The 21,242-nt window shown below is 39.4% G+C and overlaps 1 protein-coding gene across 6 annotated transcripts in view; it reads right to left on the bottom strand.

Annotated features, from left to right (window-relative positions):
* The window catches only part of Pir (pirin), a 110,020-nt gene extending 90,182 nt beyond the window's left edge, over nucleotides 1–19,838 (bottom strand). For 2 of the 6 annotated variants that reach the window (XM_045140684.1, XM_045140688.1), the window contains exons 1-3: nucleotides 19,319–19,427; nucleotides 18,473–18,604; nucleotides 8,889–8,981 (exon numbers count right to left, since the gene is read on the bottom strand). In XM_045140684.1, the coding sequence (XP_044996619.1) occupies nucleotides 8,889–8,981; nucleotides 18,473–18,568 (189 nt within the window). In that variant the 5' untranslated portion in view covers nucleotides 18,569–18,604; nucleotides 19,319–19,427. Of the gene's footprint in view, nucleotides 1–8,888; nucleotides 8,982–18,472; nucleotides 18,605–19,318; nucleotides 19,428–19,597 lie in introns of those variants that run through there. The other 4 variants (XM_045140687.1, XM_045140686.1, XM_045140685.1 and 1 more) reach the window with 4 other exon arrangements.
* Between the last annotated feature and the right edge of the window lie 1,404 nt (nucleotides 19,839–21,242).

Genomic DNA, 21,242 nt, shown 5'->3' with positions numbered 1-21,242 from the left:
AAGGCCTCTTGTTTTAAGTGTCTATTGATTAATAGTGTTTTAGATTTCCATGAAGCAATTTTTATTATGTAATTATAATCTTTGTTAATTTATATTGGTCTTTTTAAAAGTCTCACTTGAAAAAGCATCATTTTTAATCTAGTGACATAAAATAATGTTTTAATGAGTGGACTTTATTACATTTCCCCCCTCCATATTTTTTTCTACTAAAAATTCTATAAATGTAATCTGTAACACATGTATAATCTGTTGTTGTAATATGGTGTAGGTGAGGTGGAAAATGTGTTGAGAATTTATAAGCACTTTCAAAAAACAATTTGGTTGAACATCTTCTTTCTCCCTGTGGCCTGTACTTATTACTATAGACCATGTTTTAATTCTTTGTGGTGAGGGGCTGCTCTGTTCAAGGCAGGACCAGATGGGCCTAAATGATCTCCTTGTAGCTTAAGAAGTCAAATCACAAAAAAGAAGTCAAGTAAGTGTTCCTAAATACCCAGATACAACTAACCTGATTTGTTTTCTCATAATTCCAGAGGTTCATAGAAGGGAGAGCGTTACTTTGCACTTTCAAGTAGAAAAATTTGGATTCTTGGCCTCAGAGAGCATCAAGTCACACAGTTGAGTTTAGCAGCATTCTTGGCCACTAACCAGTAGATGGCAGCAGCACCCAGAATCATAACAACAGCAACAACAATGACTAAAAATAGCCAGGTGTGGTGGCGCAGGCCTTTAATCCCAGCACTCAGGAGGCAGAGGTAGGAGGACTGTTGGGAGTTTGAGGCCACCCTAAGACTACATAGTGAATTCCAGGTCAGCCTGGGTTAGAGTGACACCCTACCTCGAAAAAAAAGAAAAAGAAAAAAGAAAAAAAAAAAGACTGAAAATTACCAAAGGACAGTGGTGGGCAAAATTGTCCTCAATTGAGAACCATCGATACAGGAAATACTCTACAAAAGCCAAACTTTTAGGCTAAATATGCTTCTACTTTACCACAAGTGTATCAACGTGGGAGTTTCAGGACATGGTATTTCCCCTTGGTTCACAACTGGAGCTCAGTTTTGGCCTTGAAGGTCTTCCCCATAATGGCCCAAAGTATACATCTTAATCTCATCATATCCCCTAGACCCCACCCACCCATCCACATACAGATTTCAAGCCTGACTAGACTACTCACTATTTCTACTACATGTCTTCCCCCTTCCCTCCATTGTTGCAAAAGTCAGATCTGATTAATTACTTAAGGCCTTACTAAATGGCCAAGTTTTCTTTGAACCCCCAAACCTTTTTTCTAGCTGCTCCTTTAAAACGGGAAGCTTCTTCATCTGGGTATCTCCCATCCTTCCTTAACCATCTTCTACTTTCTGTGTAAACCCAAAGGTCTTGGCCTCGCTTCTGAACTCATATGGGTACACGCATACACACAATTTAATTTCTTTGGGACTAGGGGACATGTTGAGGAGGAGAAAGCTATGTTTTTAATTTGGCACTCTCAAATTTGGTGGGACCTTCTAATGGTGCACATATTTCCTAGAGGAACCTAGGCCTGGGTCAACCTACCCATTACACATTAGCATATGTTTGTTTTGGGTTTGTTCTTTGGCTTCTCTCACTGACCAGTACAGAGCACAAACTAGCAACATTTTCTCGGAAGACTGGAACCAGGTAGAAGGCCTCAACAAGTGGAATATTAATGTTCTCATCCACTTTCCTTTTGAGAAAAAGTATCCTGTTCTAGTTTTCCTAGAACGTTTTATGTTTGTTTTGAGACAGGGTCTCATGTAGTCCAGGCTGGTCTCAAATTGGCTATGTATCCAAAGCTGGCCTTGAACTACTGACACTCCTGCCTTCACAACCTAAATTCAGTTATGCACCACTACATCTGGCTCAGAATATTTTCTTCCTTTGAAAAAATAAGTGTTCACTTTAATCAAGCTATTTTTGTTTTTTTCAGTCTGGATTCGACCTTCTTGGTATGGTTTCCTTTGGAAAATGGCACACTGCAAGCTAGAAGAAACTGGCTGTGTGGGAGACCGCTTGAAGGCGGTCCTAAGTTTTCAGTGTGAATCACTGGGCCTTTCCCTTCCTCTCCAGGACATTGTTCAGGCATTGCCCGCAAAGGCTGCTGGCCACAGACCAGTAATTATGAGTAGAGCTTTCTCTAACTGGCACGCCCTTGGAAACAGAGTGGTTTTGTTCTGAAGAAAACCAAAGAACCTGCTGAAGCTTGTAGTGCAAACTTAAAAATTACTTCTCAGTCTAAGGAAGAACATAATAGACAACATCCTAATCTGTCCCGGTGAAGCAAACGTGCATGCTTACCCCTAACAATTCTTTAAGAAGGAATGCCCCACTATCTGTTTGCCCAGGATGGTGTGCTTACCAAAATGTAAGACTTCCGGTGCTAAAACCAGTTAAAGCTTGAGTCCATAATGGAAAGGTGTTTTTAAAAGGCACTAAATATGTAGGTGACAGATTCATCAATAGCTTGTAAACTCCAAGGATCTTTTTTATTAAGTAAAGTAAACTTTGGAAGGGCTTTCCTATTTTTCCCATCATTATTTGTTTCAGATCATTTATAGTTACTGTAGGCAAATTAGACATCATGCCTGACCAGAACAAAAGATAGCTTCCACTCCTTACCACTTAGGCCTTCTGAAAACATGCCTTTCCAGAATTCAATTTCCTAGCAGGAAATACTAAGAACATTTCTCTTTGTTTTGTGCCTCCTTCTCTGGGATATGCCTTCTTCCTCAAATTTTTGGCAATTTAACAAAAATTATGGAAATCTCCAAACCCAAAAGTTATGGGCTAGAAAGATGGTTTAGTGGCTAAAGTGTTTACCTGCGAAGCCAAAGGACCCAGGTTCGATTGCCCAGGACCCACGTAAGCTGATGCACAAAGTGGTGCATGCATCTGGAGTTTGTTTGCAGTGGCTGGAGGCTCTAGTGTACCCATTCTCTCTCTCCCTCTCTCATTCTCTCTGCCTCTTTCAAGCTCTCTCTCTCTCTCTCTCTCAAATAAATAAAATAAAAAAGATTTTAAAATTGTACTTTAAAAAAAGAGTTGTGTCTGAAAAAAACTATTAAATATAAACCAGTAAGATCAGGGTTTTGTTTGTATTTATCTCATAGAATCATAATACTTCCTGTAATTTCAGTGCATATGTTAATCATTCATTGATGTGATAGAAGTAAAGCTTCTGATTTAGTTAAATCTCATATGCCAGCCAATAACATTGCTGGTCCATGGATAACACATAAGTCAGTAAGAATTGTATAGAACAATATCCTCTATATTTCATTGATCATGTTTCATTTTAAAAGGTGAACATGCAGTCAAAATATATTGATTAGTGTGGATTATGTACATGCATAAGAAAATTGCTTTGATCCAGGGAATCTATTATATCTCCGCACTAATGGTTAGAAGATTCCTCCTTTATCTTGACTCTTTTTTATCCCTACTATTTGTTTGTTTGTTTGCTTGCTTGCTTGCTTGCTTGCTTGTGGCATGGTTCCACTCTAGTCCAGCATGGCCTGAAACTCACGGTGATCCTCTTACCTCAGTCTCCGGAGCACTGGAATTAACAGTGTGCACCACCACACCTGGCTGAAAGGTTTCTCCTCCTATTGGTTTGTATCTGCACTCTGTATCCAAAGCAAACATCACCCTTCTTATCATGTTTGCAATTAATAGCACTGAAAAGGGTATGACTTCTTTAACATTTAAAGAAAGTATGTAAAACAATAAGAATGCCACCAGCAAGAAGAAACAATGACTATGCGAAAGTTTAATTTGGATTGAAAAAGTACTTAAAGTGACATAGTACAACAGGAAAAACATGGCCAAAGGTATAAATGTCTATGATGAGCAAATGTTTCCAAATGAAAATTCGATATTTCTCACATAAAGTTAAAATAAAATCATGATGACGTATTTGCACTTGTCAAAATGGCAAAGAATTAAGAACTCAAGTAAATGCATTGTGTTCTCAATGCTGAGAAAAACCAGGTACTCTCATACCTCACTATGGTAAGGTCAGTTGGTACAGCCACCAGTCATCATTGCAGGTGCTTCTTTTTTATCTTTTAATTAACTCATTTATTTGTTTGAGAGGGAAAATGAGAGAGCGAGGCAAGCAGAGAGCAAGTATAGACACTCAATGGCCTCCTGCCACTGAAAACAAACTCCAGATGCATGCACCACTTTGTGCATCTGGCTTTATGTGAGTAATGGGTAATTGAACTTGGGCGGTCAGGCTTTTGCTTAACCATTGAGCTATCTCTCCAGCCCTGCATATGCTTTCTTTAAAGAACATATGAAGAATGATAACAATATAATATTAGGTAGAAAAAATATGCAACCCATATGTAGCATGATATGTAGAAAAGTGCTGGAAGTAAATATATCAAACAAAAACAATAGCTATTTTTGGTGTAGTTATGTAATGTAATGGGAGGCCCTAATTTTACCTTTTATACTAGTAAGTATTTTCAATGGTTGCAAGTGTGGGGAATTTACGCAGGGCTTCAGATAAGAAGTGATAAGAGCCTACATGTGAACCTGGCTTTAAACTAAAGACTGTTAAAGTTCACTGGATGTTAAGAGATGTTAAGTCCTGGATTATCTACACTCTGGGAGAAAAAAGTCATTTCTCATGACCTGAGGTAGTTGTGTTCAAAAAAATACCACTGGCCTGGAGATATGGCTTAGCAGTTAAGATGTTTGCCTGCAAAGCCAAAGGACCCAGATTTGATTCTCCAGGACCCACATAAGCCAGATGCACAAGGTGGTGCATGTATCTGGAGTTTGTTTCTAGTGCCTATTCTCTCTCTCTTTTTCTCTTCCTCTTTTTATCTGTCTCTCAAATAAACAAAAAATAAAATAAAATAAAATAAGTAGAAAAAATGCCATAATCGTTGAATTGAATATTGAATCATTGATCATAATAGAAATCTGGGATTAGGTTCCTTCAAGCCTCTAGTAACAATATTTCTATCAGTCTATCTATTTACATCTTTTTTTTATTTATTTCAGAGAGATAGAAATAGACAGACAGAGAGAGAATGGGCATACCAGGGCCTTAAGCCACTGTAAACAAACTCCAGACACATGTACCCACTCGCATGAATGTGCAACATTGCATGCTTGGGTCACTGTACAACTGGTTTACATGGAACATGAAGATTTGGAAATGAGTTCTTGGTCTTCATAGGCAAGCATCTTAACCACTGAGCCATCTCTACAACTCTATTTACAGCTTTTTTATGTGTGTTTCTGTTTAAAGATCACTCCATATGTCATATACATTGTTCATTAACATTGAACTCTCAACTGATTCATACCTGAAGGAAGTTTATCTATCATACATATTTTCTCCATGAAAAAAGGCATTTTTAGGGCTAAGTATTATCAGACAGAACTGCTCTACTATACTCAAAAGTCAATTTAGAGTGAAGTTACTTACAGAAAGCAAAAAAATAGGGCTGAAGAGATGACTTATTGGGTAAAGTGCTTGCTGTGAAAGCATGAAGACCTGAATTCAGATCCCTGGCACCCATGTAAAAGCTGGGTATGATGGCATGTACCTGTAATCTCAGCTCTGAGAAGGCAGAGACAGGAGGATCCCCAGGACTAACCCTCAGGAAAAATAAGGTAGAGTGAAATTAAGAAGACCCCTGACATCAACCTCTGACTTTTGCATGCATGTAACACACATGCACACATGTATGCCCACACACTTATGAATTTGCATGCATATATGCACACACACAAATCAGAACGTATAAGAAACATGATACTAAGACTGTGACAAGGACACTTGCCTACATTGTTAGGTTGAAAGAACAGAGCAGAGAATAGCCTTGTTAGATTTCACCAGGTAGCAGGTGTAGCTGGCAATTCAAAGTTTTCACCATTCAGAATTACCTTGAAAACTCCATAAACACCGATTTGGGTGTTACAATAAATGTTCCAAGTAGGTGACTTTATGAATATAGAATCCACAGTTAATGAGGATCAACTGGAAATACAGCTACCATTTTAGAGAAAATTCTTAATCAAAAGGAAAGGGCAAGCATCAATATTCTACAGCTGAACTTCACAGAGTTGTTTAAAGTCATACACCTTATGATTTATAAAAGTGCACCCCAAGAAAGCACCTTGCGTACTTGAAATGAAAGCAGTATATTTCATCATTTGTTTTATTTTATGAAGCCATTGTCTTCAACAAGAGCCATCTCTTCATCATTCAATTAGATGGAGCCAGTAGTTATTATCTCAACATGGAGAATATAGAGAATTGTGTGATTGTTTCATCTGAAAAAAACTTTGTCTTCTTGAGTGTGGTGAGGGGAGGTTGAGGCAATTCCCAACTTTAATAAGAGCTAGATTATCAAGGCCACTATAAAGATATACATGTATATATGTTCATACACACATGTATCTATCTATATATATTGAGTACCAAATGTGGAGAAAGTACATCCTCTTGGGATTATATGAGAATTGCTGCAAAGTAAGACATGATGCTCTTGTCTCCCCAAGCTTCTTGGTTCATTTTATCTTTACAGTAGGGTGTCTAAATCTTTCCATGTCCATTTTACACCTTTTAACTGGAACATGGAAACAAGCAGGGACCACATTTAATTCTTCATTTGCTTAATTCCTACTGCCTTCTACCAAACATCCCCCATTACACAACATACCCCAACATATAAAAGATCACCCTCCAGGAACACTTTGCTATTCCAAGCCTTCAGTAAATATTTACTTATTCACTGATAGGGTTGACAAACACATTATGCCTTTAACAAGCCATGCTCTGTTTACTAGGGATACAGATGGCTGTCATGGAGAAATAGCTAAACTTCGTAATGCCCCTGAAGTTTCCAAGAATACGTGATATAGGTGTAGAGAATAGGAGTTATTGATAGTGCCACAATTTGACATTGCAGGGTTTTACTTCCATTACCAAATGAAAGAAGAAAAACAAGCCCTACTGTCTAACAGAATCTCCCAATTTTGCAACTAAACATGAAAACATACAAGTATTCCTTAAAATGCTAAATTTTAGACCACATTATATTTTGGTGCCTTGATTCTATAATCTATTAAAACTATATGCACCAGGCATGGTGGCACATGCCTTTAATCCCAGCACTTGTGAGGCAGAGGTAGGAGGATTGCCAAGAGTTCAAGGGCAGCCTGAGACTACATAGTGAATTCCAGGCCAGTCTGAGCTACAGCAAGACTCTACCTCAAAAACCAACAACAAACAAAAAACATCTAAAAGAAACTATAAATATGCATTGAGTTTTGGTTTTTATTTTGGTATTTACAATATTATATTGCATGAAATTAAACATTTCTGAACATTCTTGCATAGAACTATACACCTTAAGTAGTCTCTTCTAGCTGCAATTATTTTAATGAAATATATATATGTATATATATATATATTTGGTTTTTCAAGGTAAGGTTTCACTCTAGTCCAGGCTGACCTGGAATTCACTCTGTGTTCTCAGGGTGGCCTCGAGCTCATGTTGATTCTCCTACCTCTGCTTCCCTAGTGCTGGGATTAAAGGTGTGTGCCACCATGGTCGGATCAAATGTATTTTTAAGAAGCCAATTCTTGGGCTGGAGAGATGGCTTAGTGGTTAAGTGCTTGCCTGTGAAGCCTAAGGACCCCGGTTCAAGGCTCAATTCCCCAGGACCCACGTTAGCCAGATGCACAAGGGGGCACATGCATCTGGAGTTTGTTTGCAGTGGCTGGAGGCCCTGGCATGCCCATTCTCTCCCTCTCCCTCCCTCTCTCTCTCTCTCTCTCTCTCTCTCTCTCTCTCTCTCTGTCTGCCTGCCTCTTTCTCTCTCTGTCTGTTGCTCTCAATTAAATACATAAAAACAAACAAAAAAAGTTTAAGGAGCCAATTCCTGCTTTTTATTAACTGCTCAAATAAGAATGCTTTCAGTGGCACAAAAATAAAGAATATTTAAAGAAGAGCAAATATTTCTTGAGATATATTTCATATAAAAAGTTTATATTGCATATAAAGAGCAATAACAAATGTATAGTAGTTTGTAGCCAGAAACTTATAAGTTAAGATTTTAGCCTATTATTCATTATTTATAACTGAGTCTTCTTTTTTGTGGTTTATTGTTCTTCTTTTTTTTTTATTATGGGCATACTTATGTGTTGGTATGATCCTTTCCCTCATCCCTGTCCCCATTCTGCTGGAGGTCCTCCTCAGTGGGGTTGCTGGTATTCCCCATGAGGCTGTGGGTTACACGTTGTGAGAGCAACAGTCAGATATTGGGGGAAGGCAGTGCCTCTAGGTATGACATCCCAACCTGTGGCTCTTACAATCTTTCCACCTCCTCTTCCACAAACTTCCCTGAGCCATGGTGGGTGTGATTTAAGCCTACTTCAGTGATAAGCTCTTAATATAATTGAATTTTTTATTAGAAGAAAGAAACAAATTTTGGGACTGGGGAGATGGCTTAGTGGATAAAGCATTTGCCACTCAAACTAGAGTTCCCAAGTTTGATCCCTAGTAAAAATCCAGAAGCCTGGTAGATTTCTGTAATCCTAGCATGCTGATAGCTAGGTAGTTGATGGAGATACAACATTTTCTGAAAGTTCATGGTGAGTGCAGCAAAAAACAAGAGAACAAGATACAGAGAGAGAAATCCTGTTTCAAATGAGGTAGGAACGTGAGGACTGGATCGACCTGGAAGTGGTCCTCTGACCTCCACAGGCATACTATACAGTGCATGCTCTCCCCACACACATGTATACACAACCACACAAGCATGTACACAAAAAAGTTAAAAAGAAGTAAATAAGTGGTTTTAAAATAATGTTTTGTGGGTCAAATTACTGTACTTACTGTTTCAAAACCTCGATGTGGGTGATCAGGAAATCCTCCTGGTTTTCCTCCTTTAAATTCATCAAACAGTAAAAAGGGGTCCAGATTTTTTAGCTGAAATAATAAAATTCAGCAGATTAGACATGCCTTTTAAGCCACACTACAAGGGGTTACATCCACAAGAAGATCCAGAAAAACTCATTGAAATGTACACAGCCAATGAGTAAACTTCTACAGTGAAAATTCCTTTCAGGAAGAAATTATACCTGTACATACATGTTCAAAAATTCTATTAGAATTGACATTTTGAGAGAAGGGCAACAAGTGGATAAGTATTTCATGATTACCTGAGATATAGTCAAGATCTATCTATACCCAAAACAAGATCCATAATATCATGGAGGAACCAACTGGAAACTCAATGACTACAATATGACAATAATTGCTCTCCAGGAAGACAACATTCCACATAGGAGAATGGGGTGACATTTATAAAACATCTACCAGGGAAGTAACACTTGGACTGGATCTTGATATATAGAAGTTGATCAAGTTGAAAGAAGAGAAGAGGGAATATATTCCAGAAAGAAGAGCTTGGCATGCTTGAACAAATCTCTGCCTCCATGCTTCATCATAATTCTATGTGCACATAAAGTTAGACATTTCTTAATATTCTTGCACAGAAACAAATGTTCTATGTAAAATTAACCACACCTTAAATATTTTTTCTGCTCCAATAAACTATTTTATTTAAAAAGTGATTCTTGGGCTGGGGAGATAGTTCAGCAGTTAAGATACTTGCCTGAATAGCCTAACAACCCAGGTTCAATTCCCCAGTACCCATGTAAAGCCAGACACACAAGGTGGTGCATGCATCTGGAGTCCATTCGTAGCAGCTGGAGGACCCATCATGCCCGTTCTCTCTGTGTGTATCTCTTTTCACTATCTCTCTCTGCTTGCACATAAATAAATACATTTTTTCGATTGATTCTTGTTTTTTCAAATAGACATGTCTGTAGTGGTACAATCAAATATTAAAAATACTAAATATTTAAAGGTGAATATATTTCTTGTAAAATAGACATGACAGCCCACAGTCCACATGGAATGATGATGAGAAATAGACAAAGGATAGAGGTCAAAAAAAATTGAGATATGGCCTTCTTTGTGTTTCAGACTGGCCTTGAACTCTTGTTCCTCCTGATTCCCTGTTCTGAGTGTTAGGATGACAATCATGAGACACCACACCTAACTCTAGTCAAAATCTTAAAGGAATTTGGATCTTTGATGATGGACTTAAATTGGGTGCTGAGATAATCAGATTTAGAAAGATATCTCCATGGAAGATGGTTTCATACAGGAAAACAGGAGATGAAGACCATTTAGAAAGGCCTTTCAATATTCTGAGCAGAAGCAAAGGCCAGAAGTAACACAATAGCAGTAGTAATGAAGAATGGTTTAGTGACTATGTAGATGTTTCAGACAAATAGGAAGAGCATTAAATAACACCCAAATTTCTAGCTATGGTGCCTCGGAAGAGGATAAGGCCACTTAGCAGCTCAAGAAATATGACAGAAGATGCAACCTTGAAATAGTTGTAGTGACTTCATTTTAGGTCATGTGGCATGGCATTTTCTTTTAAAAATATATATATATTTGTAAGAGGGGCAGGGGGAGAGAAATAAAGAAAGTGAGAATGGGAATGGGCATGCCAGGGCCTACTGCTGCTGTAAACCAACTCCAGACACGTGTACCACTTTGTGCATCTGGATTTACATGGGACTCAATCAAACCCAGGCCATAAGGCTTTGAAAGCATGTTACTTTTAACCACTGAGCTATCTCTCCAGCCCCCTTTTAATGTCATTCTCAAATACAAATTGTTTTTGTTGATTCTCATCCCTCTTTCCCCCGATTCCCTCCCCCACTCTGTACATGTTTACATGTCGTAAGTATTCTTTTGCCATCCTTCCCCCTTCTTTTAGCATATACCCTAAGGACTTCACTATAGAGATACTTTCTCATACATGTTTACTGCAAATCTGTTTATAACAACTAAGAATTGAAAATGGCCTAGATGTCCAGTGACAGATGACTAAATAATGAAAATGTGATACATATACACAATGGAATTCTCCTGCATCTCTTAATGTTAGTAAATTACATAAGCAGACTTGCTAACATTAAGTAAAACTTGGTGTCTTCAGAGAAGCCCAACTTAGTTTGTGACATACTGTCTTTTTATACATTGCTATATTTTATTGGATAAAATTTTATTTATAACACTTACAAAAATATTTATAAATATGGGCCTGGGTAGACTGCTCAGTGGTTAAAGGCACTTGCTTGCAGCATTTGATGGCCCAGGTTTAGTCCCCCAGTACCTACATAAAGCCAGATGCATAAAGTAGTCCATATGTCTGGAGTTCATTTGCAGTGGCAGGAGGCCTTGGCATGCCCATTCTTGCTCTCTCCCCAAATAAAGAAATATTTTTTTAAAAAAATAGTTGTAAATGTGATATAATTACCATTTCACATTTGTTAAACTGATTCTGATAGCATGGTAATGACAACCTCACCAGGTGATTTTATTTGATTTCCTCTATTTTCATTCCCTGGAGAGTGTGTGTAGCACTGAAATTTTATGTGATTTACATATTCTGTAAAATTTGTCTGTAAGGTCATCTGTACTTGCTGTCTTTGTGAAAGACTTTTAAAACACTGAATCACTTATCCTAAGGCCTATAAGACAATTTAGAAACTCCATTTTTCTTTCCCATTGTTTTTGGGCTCTCATAGTTCCTCTAACTTTTTTTTCAGCTCAGGTAACTAAATTTTTAATTTATATCAGAATGTCTATTCTCTTATATTAATAGAAATAAATATGCAAATTCTGTCTCTTATGTCTTATGAAAAGAATATGCATTCAAATATAAACACTTATGTATATGCTTGTGTATACTTATATATTCACCAAGCTGGTAAAAGTTTTTAGATCTAGGAAAGTCTCCATGTCTTCACATTAAAATGTAGATTATAGGACTGGAGAGATGGCTTACCTGTTAAGGTGCATGCCTACAGAGCATAAGGACCCAGGTTCAATTCCCCAGGTCCCAAGTAAGCCAGATGCACAAGGTAGCACATGCATCTCGAGTTAATTTGCGGTGCCTAGAGGCCCTGGCATATTCTCTCTCTCTCTCTCTCTCTCTCTCTCTCTCTCTCTCTCTCTCTCTCTCTCTCTCTCCCCTCTCCCTCTCTCCCTGTATCAAATAAAAATAAAAATAAATTTTAAAAATGTAGATTATAGCCCAAAAAAAGCTAGGCTAAAAAGTAACACATCAGCCCCAAGCTTCATATAGTCCAATGTTAAACCAAAAAGCAATTAAAGTATGTACTTAAGACTCTCAAAAAATGTTGGAAAAGCTTCAATTAAAATATATGCTTAAAACCTCTCTTTTCTCTCTCTTTCTCCATGTATATTTTTTTCATCTTCTTTTACTATAAATTATTTCCTCATTTCAAAGCACCTGGTGACGTCTCTTTCTTTCCTCTCACTTTCTGGATTTACTGTCTTCCATCAATACCTTTTTGATAGAAAGCAAGCAGACATTATATCTATTTGATATTATCCTATCCTTTGTTGTTTATTTTGCTGCATTTCAGATCAATGAAATTCCAAGAATGGAACTGAGTTGTTGATAGCAGAAGTGGAGACCTCTCATATTTCATGACACATTTTTTTCTTCTCAAAGATAATATATAACTTATGGGATATTTTTTATAATCATGGAAGTTGTTAATAAAAATTTGAAAAAAAGATGATGGGGATTAGGAACAATGCATGTAGAACACACATAAACTCTGCATAGATGAGTGGCATCAATTATATTGCAGTGATCCTATACATTTCTGAACTATCATTTTCCTCATGTGCAAAGTGAAAGTATTGGAGCTCTAAGATAACTTTTTAGTTTCATGTTGTAATTCTGTGGTATTAAAAATATATAGATGGAAGCCGGGCATGGTGGCACACACCTTTAATCCCAGCACTCGGGAGGCAGAGGTAGGAGGATCGCCATGAGTTTGAGGCCACCCTGAGACTACATAGTGAATCCCAGGTCAGCCTGAGCTAGAGTGAGACCCTACCTCAAAAAATCAAATATAGGCTGGACAGATGGCTTAGCGGTTAAGTGCTTGCCTATGAAGCCTAAGGATCCCGGTTCAAGGCTCGATTCCTCAGGACCCACGTAAGCACAAGGAGGTACATGCATCTGGAGTTCGTTTGCAGTGGCTGGAGGCCGTAGCATGCCCATTTTCTCTCTCTGCCTTTCTCTCTCTGTCACTATCAAATAAATAAATAAACATAAACAAAAATAAATTTTAAAAAATATATAGAGAGACAGAGAGATATAAATATTTACTGCTTCTTGGTATCAGAGTTTCCTGTGTGCAATTAACCTGTTGTCAAACAAACTGTGAAAACAACAGGTTCTGTCTTTTCAAGTCTACCCTCGTCACCAACAACTACTCACAGAACAGTAGTTATCCTTCGGTACTGAGAAATGGTTCTGTGGCTGAAATGAAAATCTCAAAATGTAGAAGCATCATTGGGACTGGTGATGGAGTAAAGCTAGAAGAATTCTGAGATTCAGGCTTGGAAAATAACACCTAAATTGCCAGAAATGGATAGATAGAGCGATTCTGATAAGGGCCCAAAAGGAAAAGGTAAGAATTGCTACAGAGAGCGATTGAGTCTTCTTAAAGGCAGAATCCTGGACAGAATAGTGCTAGGAGTATATACAAATGAAATCTCAAGAAGAAATGAAGTATAAACAAAGGAATGAAGTACTTATTTCTCCAAGCTAGAGGAAAGGTAAGCCCTGGTCTAAAGTGGTTAAAAAAAAAAAAAAGAAAGAAAAGTGCCTGAATTGTGCTTATGCCCTTATGTTTCATAGAAAGTAGAAGTAGTGAGCAATGAAATTGGATAGTTAATTTTGCTTAAGTTATTTCCAAAAAAAGTGTTGAAAGTGTGACCTGATTCCTCTTAACTACTTATAATAAAATGCAAGAAGAGGAAAATGATTTAAACAAGGATTTTAAAAAATATTTTAAATGATTTATTTATTTAAAAGAAAGAGACACTGCAAATAGACTCCGGATGTATGTACCACCTTGTGCATATGACTTTACATGGGTACTAGGGAATTGAACCCAAGTCCTTAGGCAAGTGTTTTAACTGCTGAGCCATCTCTTCAGCCCTAAGCACAGATATTTTAATCACAAGGAAAGTAAAACTCAAATATTTAGAAAACCTTTAGCCTGCTTATCTCATAAAAAATGAGACACACGCCTTTAATCCCAGCATTTGGGAGGCAGAGGTAGGAGGATCACTGTGAGTTTGAGGCTAACCTGAGCCTGCATATTGAATTCCAGGTAAGCCTGAGCCAAAGTAAGACCCTACCTCAGGAAAAAAAAAAAAATGGCAGAGCATGTCCGGGAGAAAATATCAAGATTATGGCCAAATGAGCATTTGATAGGGAGTGATCTAAATAGACTCTAAGAACTATTGCCCTAAACAAATGAAGAAATTGATAGCAGGTTTTTTTTGTTTCTTTGTTTTTGTCTGTTCAAGGTGCTATCACAAAATGCCATAAACTGAGTAGTTTATACATAGCAAAACTTAATTTCTTATAGTTCCAGAAACTGAGAAGTCCAGGGTTAGTACATCAGTACCTTCAGTGTCTAATAAAAACTCACTTCTGGTTCACAGCAACACCTTTTAGCCGTGTCCTTACATGGTGGAATGAGGCCAATTAACGCTCTGTAGTCTCTCTTGCAAGGACCCTAATCCCATGTGTGAGGGTTCCTACCATCAGTACTATTTGTCACATTTATTGCCCGTTTGGTCATCCTGGTTGCCAGTCCATGACCTATGAGCACACCCACAAGGAGAAAGCCAGCACAAGGAAAATATTGCAGAATCCAGGTAGCAGGTCAAGGCAAAGGGTGGGGGGGGGTGAATTTTTCAAGAAGATAGATGTGTATAAGAGACACTCTTTCTCCAATAATATGGTATTAATGTGCTACCTTCAGGGCTGAGAATTAGTCTTCATCAACATTCCTAATAATCTCTAAGCATTTAGAATAGCTACTACCCTATGGCATGTTAAATAAACATTGATTATCTGCACACAAGATCGGATGTACACGAGAATGCTAATTTTCTAAAATGTTTTAATTAGATCACTAATTCAATCAGATATTTCTCTACATAGTAACCCAATGATATTTATCTTTTATTTTCCTTCAAAAATTTTTCCATATCCTTTCAATTACAAAATTCAACTAGCAGTCTCTCAGCTTTTTCCCCCAGTCTCTTGAGAAGGCCAATCAAATCCAATAGACATTGCTCCTCATCCGGTGGCAATCCCACAACATGGCTCCACCAGACTGGCACTCTGTTGAAATCAAGAAACACTGGAAATGTCTGCCAGGTGTGGCAGTTCCTGAGAGATTGGCCTGATGCTATGCCTTTTAATTATGTTCTACTGACCCCAGAATAACTCTGTGTACTCCGAGTGTACCCCACAAACCTCCTCAGCAATACTCCTATTAGATTCTTTAGCCTCTCATAGCTAGGTGAGGTCATATCATTAAATCTGGCTGGATACTATGAGCAATTACAGGGTGGGACTTTTAGGGCATTCTTTATAAAGTAAAAATGGACAGCTTTGTTTGCTGTTTTGCTTTGGCCCTCCATTTCCTTTCTGTATCAGAGGACAAATGGTTGTTATTAGCCCTAACAGATAGCTGTTTCATAATATTAAGAAATCTTGAAATTCTCAAGTGGGATAATAGAACCATGACTACATGTTATCATCTTCTTTTCTTGTGTCATGTCCCTTTGCATATTTTTTAAGTTAGTATGCAAGGGCTGGAGAGATGGCTTAGTGGTTAAACACTTGCCTGTGAAGCCTAAGGACCCCGGTTCGAGGCTCAATTCCCCAGGACCCACGTTAGCCAGATGCACAAGGGGTCTGGAGTGCGTTTGCAGTGGCTGGAGGCCCTGTTGTGCCCATTCTCTCTCTCTCTCCCTGTCTCTCTCTCTCTCTCTCTCTCTCCTCTCTCTGCCTTTCTCTCTGTGTCTGTTGCTCTCAAATAAATAAATAAATAATAAACAAAAAAATTAAGTTAGTATGCAAAATAATGGGTTTCATTGTAACATCTTCATATATCATTATACTTTATTCTTATTCACCCCTCACTGCTCTATTCACCCTCTTGTTGGTAACCTTCTTCTTTCTTTTTGGTCCCCTTCTCCCCCACCAAATAGTTCCTTTTTCTGCTTTGAAGTCACATAGATTCCATTACCCTCTTGTTCTTTCCTTTCATAGACACAAACTGAAATATTTATAAATGAAATGCTACCTGAGATTCTATTCAAAATATATTGAAAAGAGAAACAGATGAGTCTATAGGTAAAACAAGATTGTCCCTGGGTTCATCTTTTTTAAAATTTTTTATTTTTTATTTATTTGAGAGCGACAGACAGTGAGAGAAAGACGGGGTGGGGGGAGAAAGAGAGAGAGAATGGGCGCGCCAGGGCTTCCAGCCACTGCAAACGAACTCCAGACGCGTGCGCCCCCTTGTGCATCTGGCTAACGTGGGTCCTGGGGAATCGAGCCTCGAGCCAGGGTCCTTAGGTTTCACAGGCAAGCACTTAACCAACCACTAAGCCATCTCTCCAGTCCCCTGGGTTCATCTTTGTGGGTATAGGAGCAGGAGATTCGTTATGCTACTTTCTCTCACTTTGCTTTAAATTATTCATTTAAATAAAAGAAAAATAAGAGTAACCCAAAAAGGATCACATCCTCCTGAAGAGTATCATGTGGGAGAATGAATGAGCCATAGAGGCAACTGCTGGAGCTCTGACATCCTGTCTCCTAACACCATGCTATTCAGGCACTCAAACTCCAGTCTGACCAGCCTGGTCTGTGTATTGTACTGAAGGGTATGAGTCTGCCCCAGTACATCTCTTCTTTAGTGTTAACCATAGAAGGGCTCATTGTTAATTCCTCTTCTACCTCCACACTTGGAGTGATAGAGAAAAAAGTCACCAGTAACTAATATGAAGCACTATCATAATTTCTATGCTAAGATAGCTTTGATGTCCAAAGTTTAGGAACTATTTTTTCATAGACATAAAGTAACCTCCAAGTGTTAGATAAATGCCTTCATGCTCTGCTGATGGAAGGGGTTAAGGGTTGACCTTTCTGGCAAGTTGGTAGCATCTTCCATTATGAGCATGCCAGTGAGCTACAATAAATTATCAGTGCCTGTAATTCTGGCCAACAGAAAACAAAAGTATTTTCACATCCTTGATTATGTTAGAATAGTCTCCATTCTCTTTACATCTTTAAAATTGTAGTGTTATTAAACCCGCCTTTAATCCCAGGACTCAGGAGGCAGAGGTAGGAGGATTGCTGTGAGTTCAAGGCCAGCCTGAGACTACATAGTGAATTCCAGATCAGCCTGAGCTGGAATAAGACCCTACCTCAGAAAAAAAAAAATCTTGTTATTCAACATAAAATTATTATATTACAAAATTGTTTTACAAAAAATCACTCTATTACAGTATAGAAGTTTTTCTTGGTAAGTCTATGTATTTCAAAGGATTATTTTACAAAGGATTGATAGGTTTCACCAGATTCAAAGGGTTTCACAGGACAAAAAAAGTTTAAAAAATTCTGAGCAGACATATTCCTAATAGATGGCCTAATTAAAGTATTAGCTACTCTCACTATACACTAATGATTTACTAACAGGTGTCTCTAACATCTCAGAATCCTTTCCAAGTTTTTTGTTGATGTTACTTATAGACTATGACACCATCTGCATCTGCCCCTATACATTCAGCCATTAGAATAAACTCATGTGTATGTTTCCTGTGGCAAATGGTATTTTTTGGACCTCAGGAGATATTTGTGTGTGAGTTAATATTGGAAAGAAAACTGGCAAAAACAGAGAAAGGAGAAACCTGGTGAGGCTGATGAAGGAGAAGTGCGTTGTCAGTTTGCCACTTTCTTCAATGGCTGGATAACATAATGCTGGGTAAAATAAGCCCCCTCAGTAGAGCTGGATCTTAGCAATCTGTGAATACCCTGACCTTGTGACTGGTCAAGAATAGAGATCTGACCTATGTGGAGCCAATCAGATCCTCTTCTTTGGAATTTGAAATTGGGACCCAGAGTTACTCCTTGTATGTTAAAGAGCATTGAGTTGCAAGGTATTGTTGGGTAATATACATGCTAAGGCAGTCAGCAAGCATGCTATCAGCTTAGGGTAAGACAAAGGTGTGCAGAAAGAAGCAGACCTAATGCCCAGTCCTCTGTAATTGCAATCTAGAAATCTTCTTGGAAATGGAGTTGGTCCACATATGCCCCAATTGTAAAGACTGACTCCCCTATGGCACTGCAAAGGGCAGCTCATGACCATCCTGGCCTTCTCGTCCCAAATTACCTTCAATATCCCACCAGACCTTTTGGAAAAGAAACCAGAAGCAGCCCCCATCCCCCCGCCCATACACACACACCGCAACCATCATACCTCAGGTCTGCCAATGCTCCTTCGGACCCGTGCCCCAACCCCTTCTGCCTGCTCTCGACTGAGCACCGACAGAGTAACCTTTTTGGAGGACCCCATGTTGCTGCAGTCTATAGAAAGTGTTCTGGTGATGAGCTGTACAGCATGGAAGGCAAGAAGAGGAGATGACAAAAAAAAAGAAGTCATAAGGAAGAAAATATCCAAGGACTATGAACTACCAATATGAACATTAGACTTGCCTCAAATGGCAACAATTGTAATTTATTGAGTATTTACTAGGTACAGGACTAGCACTGAGTGGGTCAAGACAGGAGGATCCCTGGGGCTCCTTGGTTAGCCAGAATAAAAATGACATGCTCCACATTCAGTGAGAAGAGGGGAAAAGGCAGAAGAGCAATGGACGCAGAGAGGACATGTCCTCCTCTGGCCTCAGCACTTGCGCACACGGGCGGTGCACATCTGCACACACACATGCATGCACCACATACACACATACCCCCCCCACACACACACACATCCTGGAGCCAGACATCTTAGGTTTGCGCACCAGGTTCCCCACATACCAGCTGCCTGTGCTGTGCCTCAGTGTCCCTGTTTGTAAGATTGGAATAAAATTTCTATCTCAAAGGGACGCAGATGGTGCTTTGATCATGTAAGCTGCTGCTATTCACAGGGGCTCTACACACCAATAGCCTCCAATCAGTGAAGACTTATCCCAATATATATTCTCCCTAGCCCACAATCAATAAATATTGACTAGCAGATGGAATATGGGGCACAGAAATGATTTTCATTCTCATCCACCGACCTGTCATCACCCACACACAAGCCTCTAGACAGTATTTTTACCTCCAGCTAGGTTATTCTGGGACTTTGCAGACTCCCCCAGGGAAATTCTATACACGTGAACAACCCATAAGATAGTTAACTGATCTCAGTGCTTTGCAGAGAGAACAGTCAAGCCGTCATCACTTTCACCAACTCTCAGTGCTATTTAAGCATCTCCCATCATCTCCACTAAGAGTCTCAGCCAGCTGAGGAAGGCGGGACCAAATCTGCTCGCCAACATCCTCCCCCCCCCCACCCCCCACACACACATCACCCTCACTGAGGGCCCTTGCCACTCACAGAGCGGAAGTGGCGGCCTAAGAGGGAGGCCACCGCGACACCAGGAACCTCTGCAGCGCTGGAGGACCCCGGGGAGCCACCCAGCCCAGGGAGGGCGGCACCGGAGCGAGCCTGCTCCTCACCGTGACTCAGCGCTTTGCAGCAGCGGCCTCAGGGAGGCGGGAGTCTCTGGGTCTCAGGGACTTTGGGAGAGGTGACACTCCCTTTATTTACCCTTGGCTGGGATCCTCTGGCTCCGCCCCCTCTGAGCCACAATTGCTGCCTTTGAGTCTCTGCCCAAAGAGAGCTGTGCACCCCGGCCACTTGGGGGCGCGTGGGCCCCGAGAGGGATGTGCTCTGATCATCACAAAGCACCCCTCCCCGCCGCCCCACCTTCGTAGGCGACTTCTTGAAAACCTTGTATTGCACTTGTCACCCAACCCGCGGAGCTTGGCTGCAAGAACTTGAAAGCTACATCACCACTTGGAGGCACTAATTGCCGTGACTTTGAGCGGGTGACTTGGCCTTTCTGAGCTTCAAATACCTCCTACCCAGTAAAATGAGGGTAGCAATAATAATACCAACCTCCTACGGTTGTGGTGATAATTAAACGAGCCTGTCCCATCCTAGGTACTTCACAATTGTCTCACATAAATAACTCTCTGGTTGCTTGCCAGTTAGGAGGGGCTGGGGGGAAGGGGTTGTGCAGGAGTATAAGCCAAGAGCCAAGACATCTTTGTTCTGCCTAAAGTGAAGGCACATTCTAGTGGGTAGAGTTGCTTGAGGGTTTGGATTTTGCTGAAATGCTGTGAGTGGACATTGGGCAGTCCCCCACCCCCAACCCAATTCGGAGAATGAAGCTGCCGGTATAGTTCTTTAAACACCAAGAGGCTCATTGGCTGGTTTTGAGAAAAGAATGAAAGTGGTGTCTCTAAAACAAAGCCTGGAAACTGTCTGAAAAGTCCAAATAGTTTTGACTTTGCAGGCTACCTAGGTTTTTCTGAAGACTAGTCTAGTTTGGCTTCCTATCCAGAAAACAGCCATAGATGAAATAAATGGGTGTGACTGTATTTCAATAAAAATTTGATTATGGATAATGAAATTTGAATTCATAGCATTCATCCCATTTTGAATTTATATAATTTTCACTTGCCACAAAGTAGTTTTCTTTGGGCTTTATAGTTCAACCATTTCGAAATGTATAAAGCCTTCTTAGCTCCCAGGCGATACAAAAATAGACACAATGAGCTGCATATTCATTTAGGCTGCAAGTTTGCAGATTCCTGCTTTAAAAGAAATGGTTAGAAGAACAAAGACTCCCCTGGTGCTTGCTTCCATCACACAGACACAAGTTAGCATGACCTTTGTACTAGGATGACATGTAAATTGAAGTGGTTCATTTTTTTTTTCTCTTGAGAAGCTCATACCCACACATGGGTGTGTATTGTGTGTTTAAATAACTCTGTCTTCCTTAATGCCCGCACTTAAAGCTATATAAATGACTAACTAAATAATTTTAAAAGAAAGTAGTTATGTCCATTTAAATTATTATCAAGACAACTAGTCATCAAGTGAGATTAGCAATTATGAAACTGGATTTTAGAGACTGACTTCTGAAGTACAAGTGTCCCTCATAAAAGACTCCTCTGTTACAAATGGCATTTAA

Source organism: Jaculus jaculus, chromosome X, assembly GCF_020740685.1.
Source record: "Jaculus jaculus isolate mJacJac1 chromosome X, mJacJac1.mat.Y.cur, whole genome shotgun sequence".
NCBI lineage: Eukaryota > Metazoa > Chordata > Mammalia > Rodentia > Dipodidae > Jaculus > Jaculus jaculus.
The sequence above is the reverse complement of the archived record's forward strand: the minus strand, read 5'-3'. Positions and strand labels throughout refer to the sequence as shown.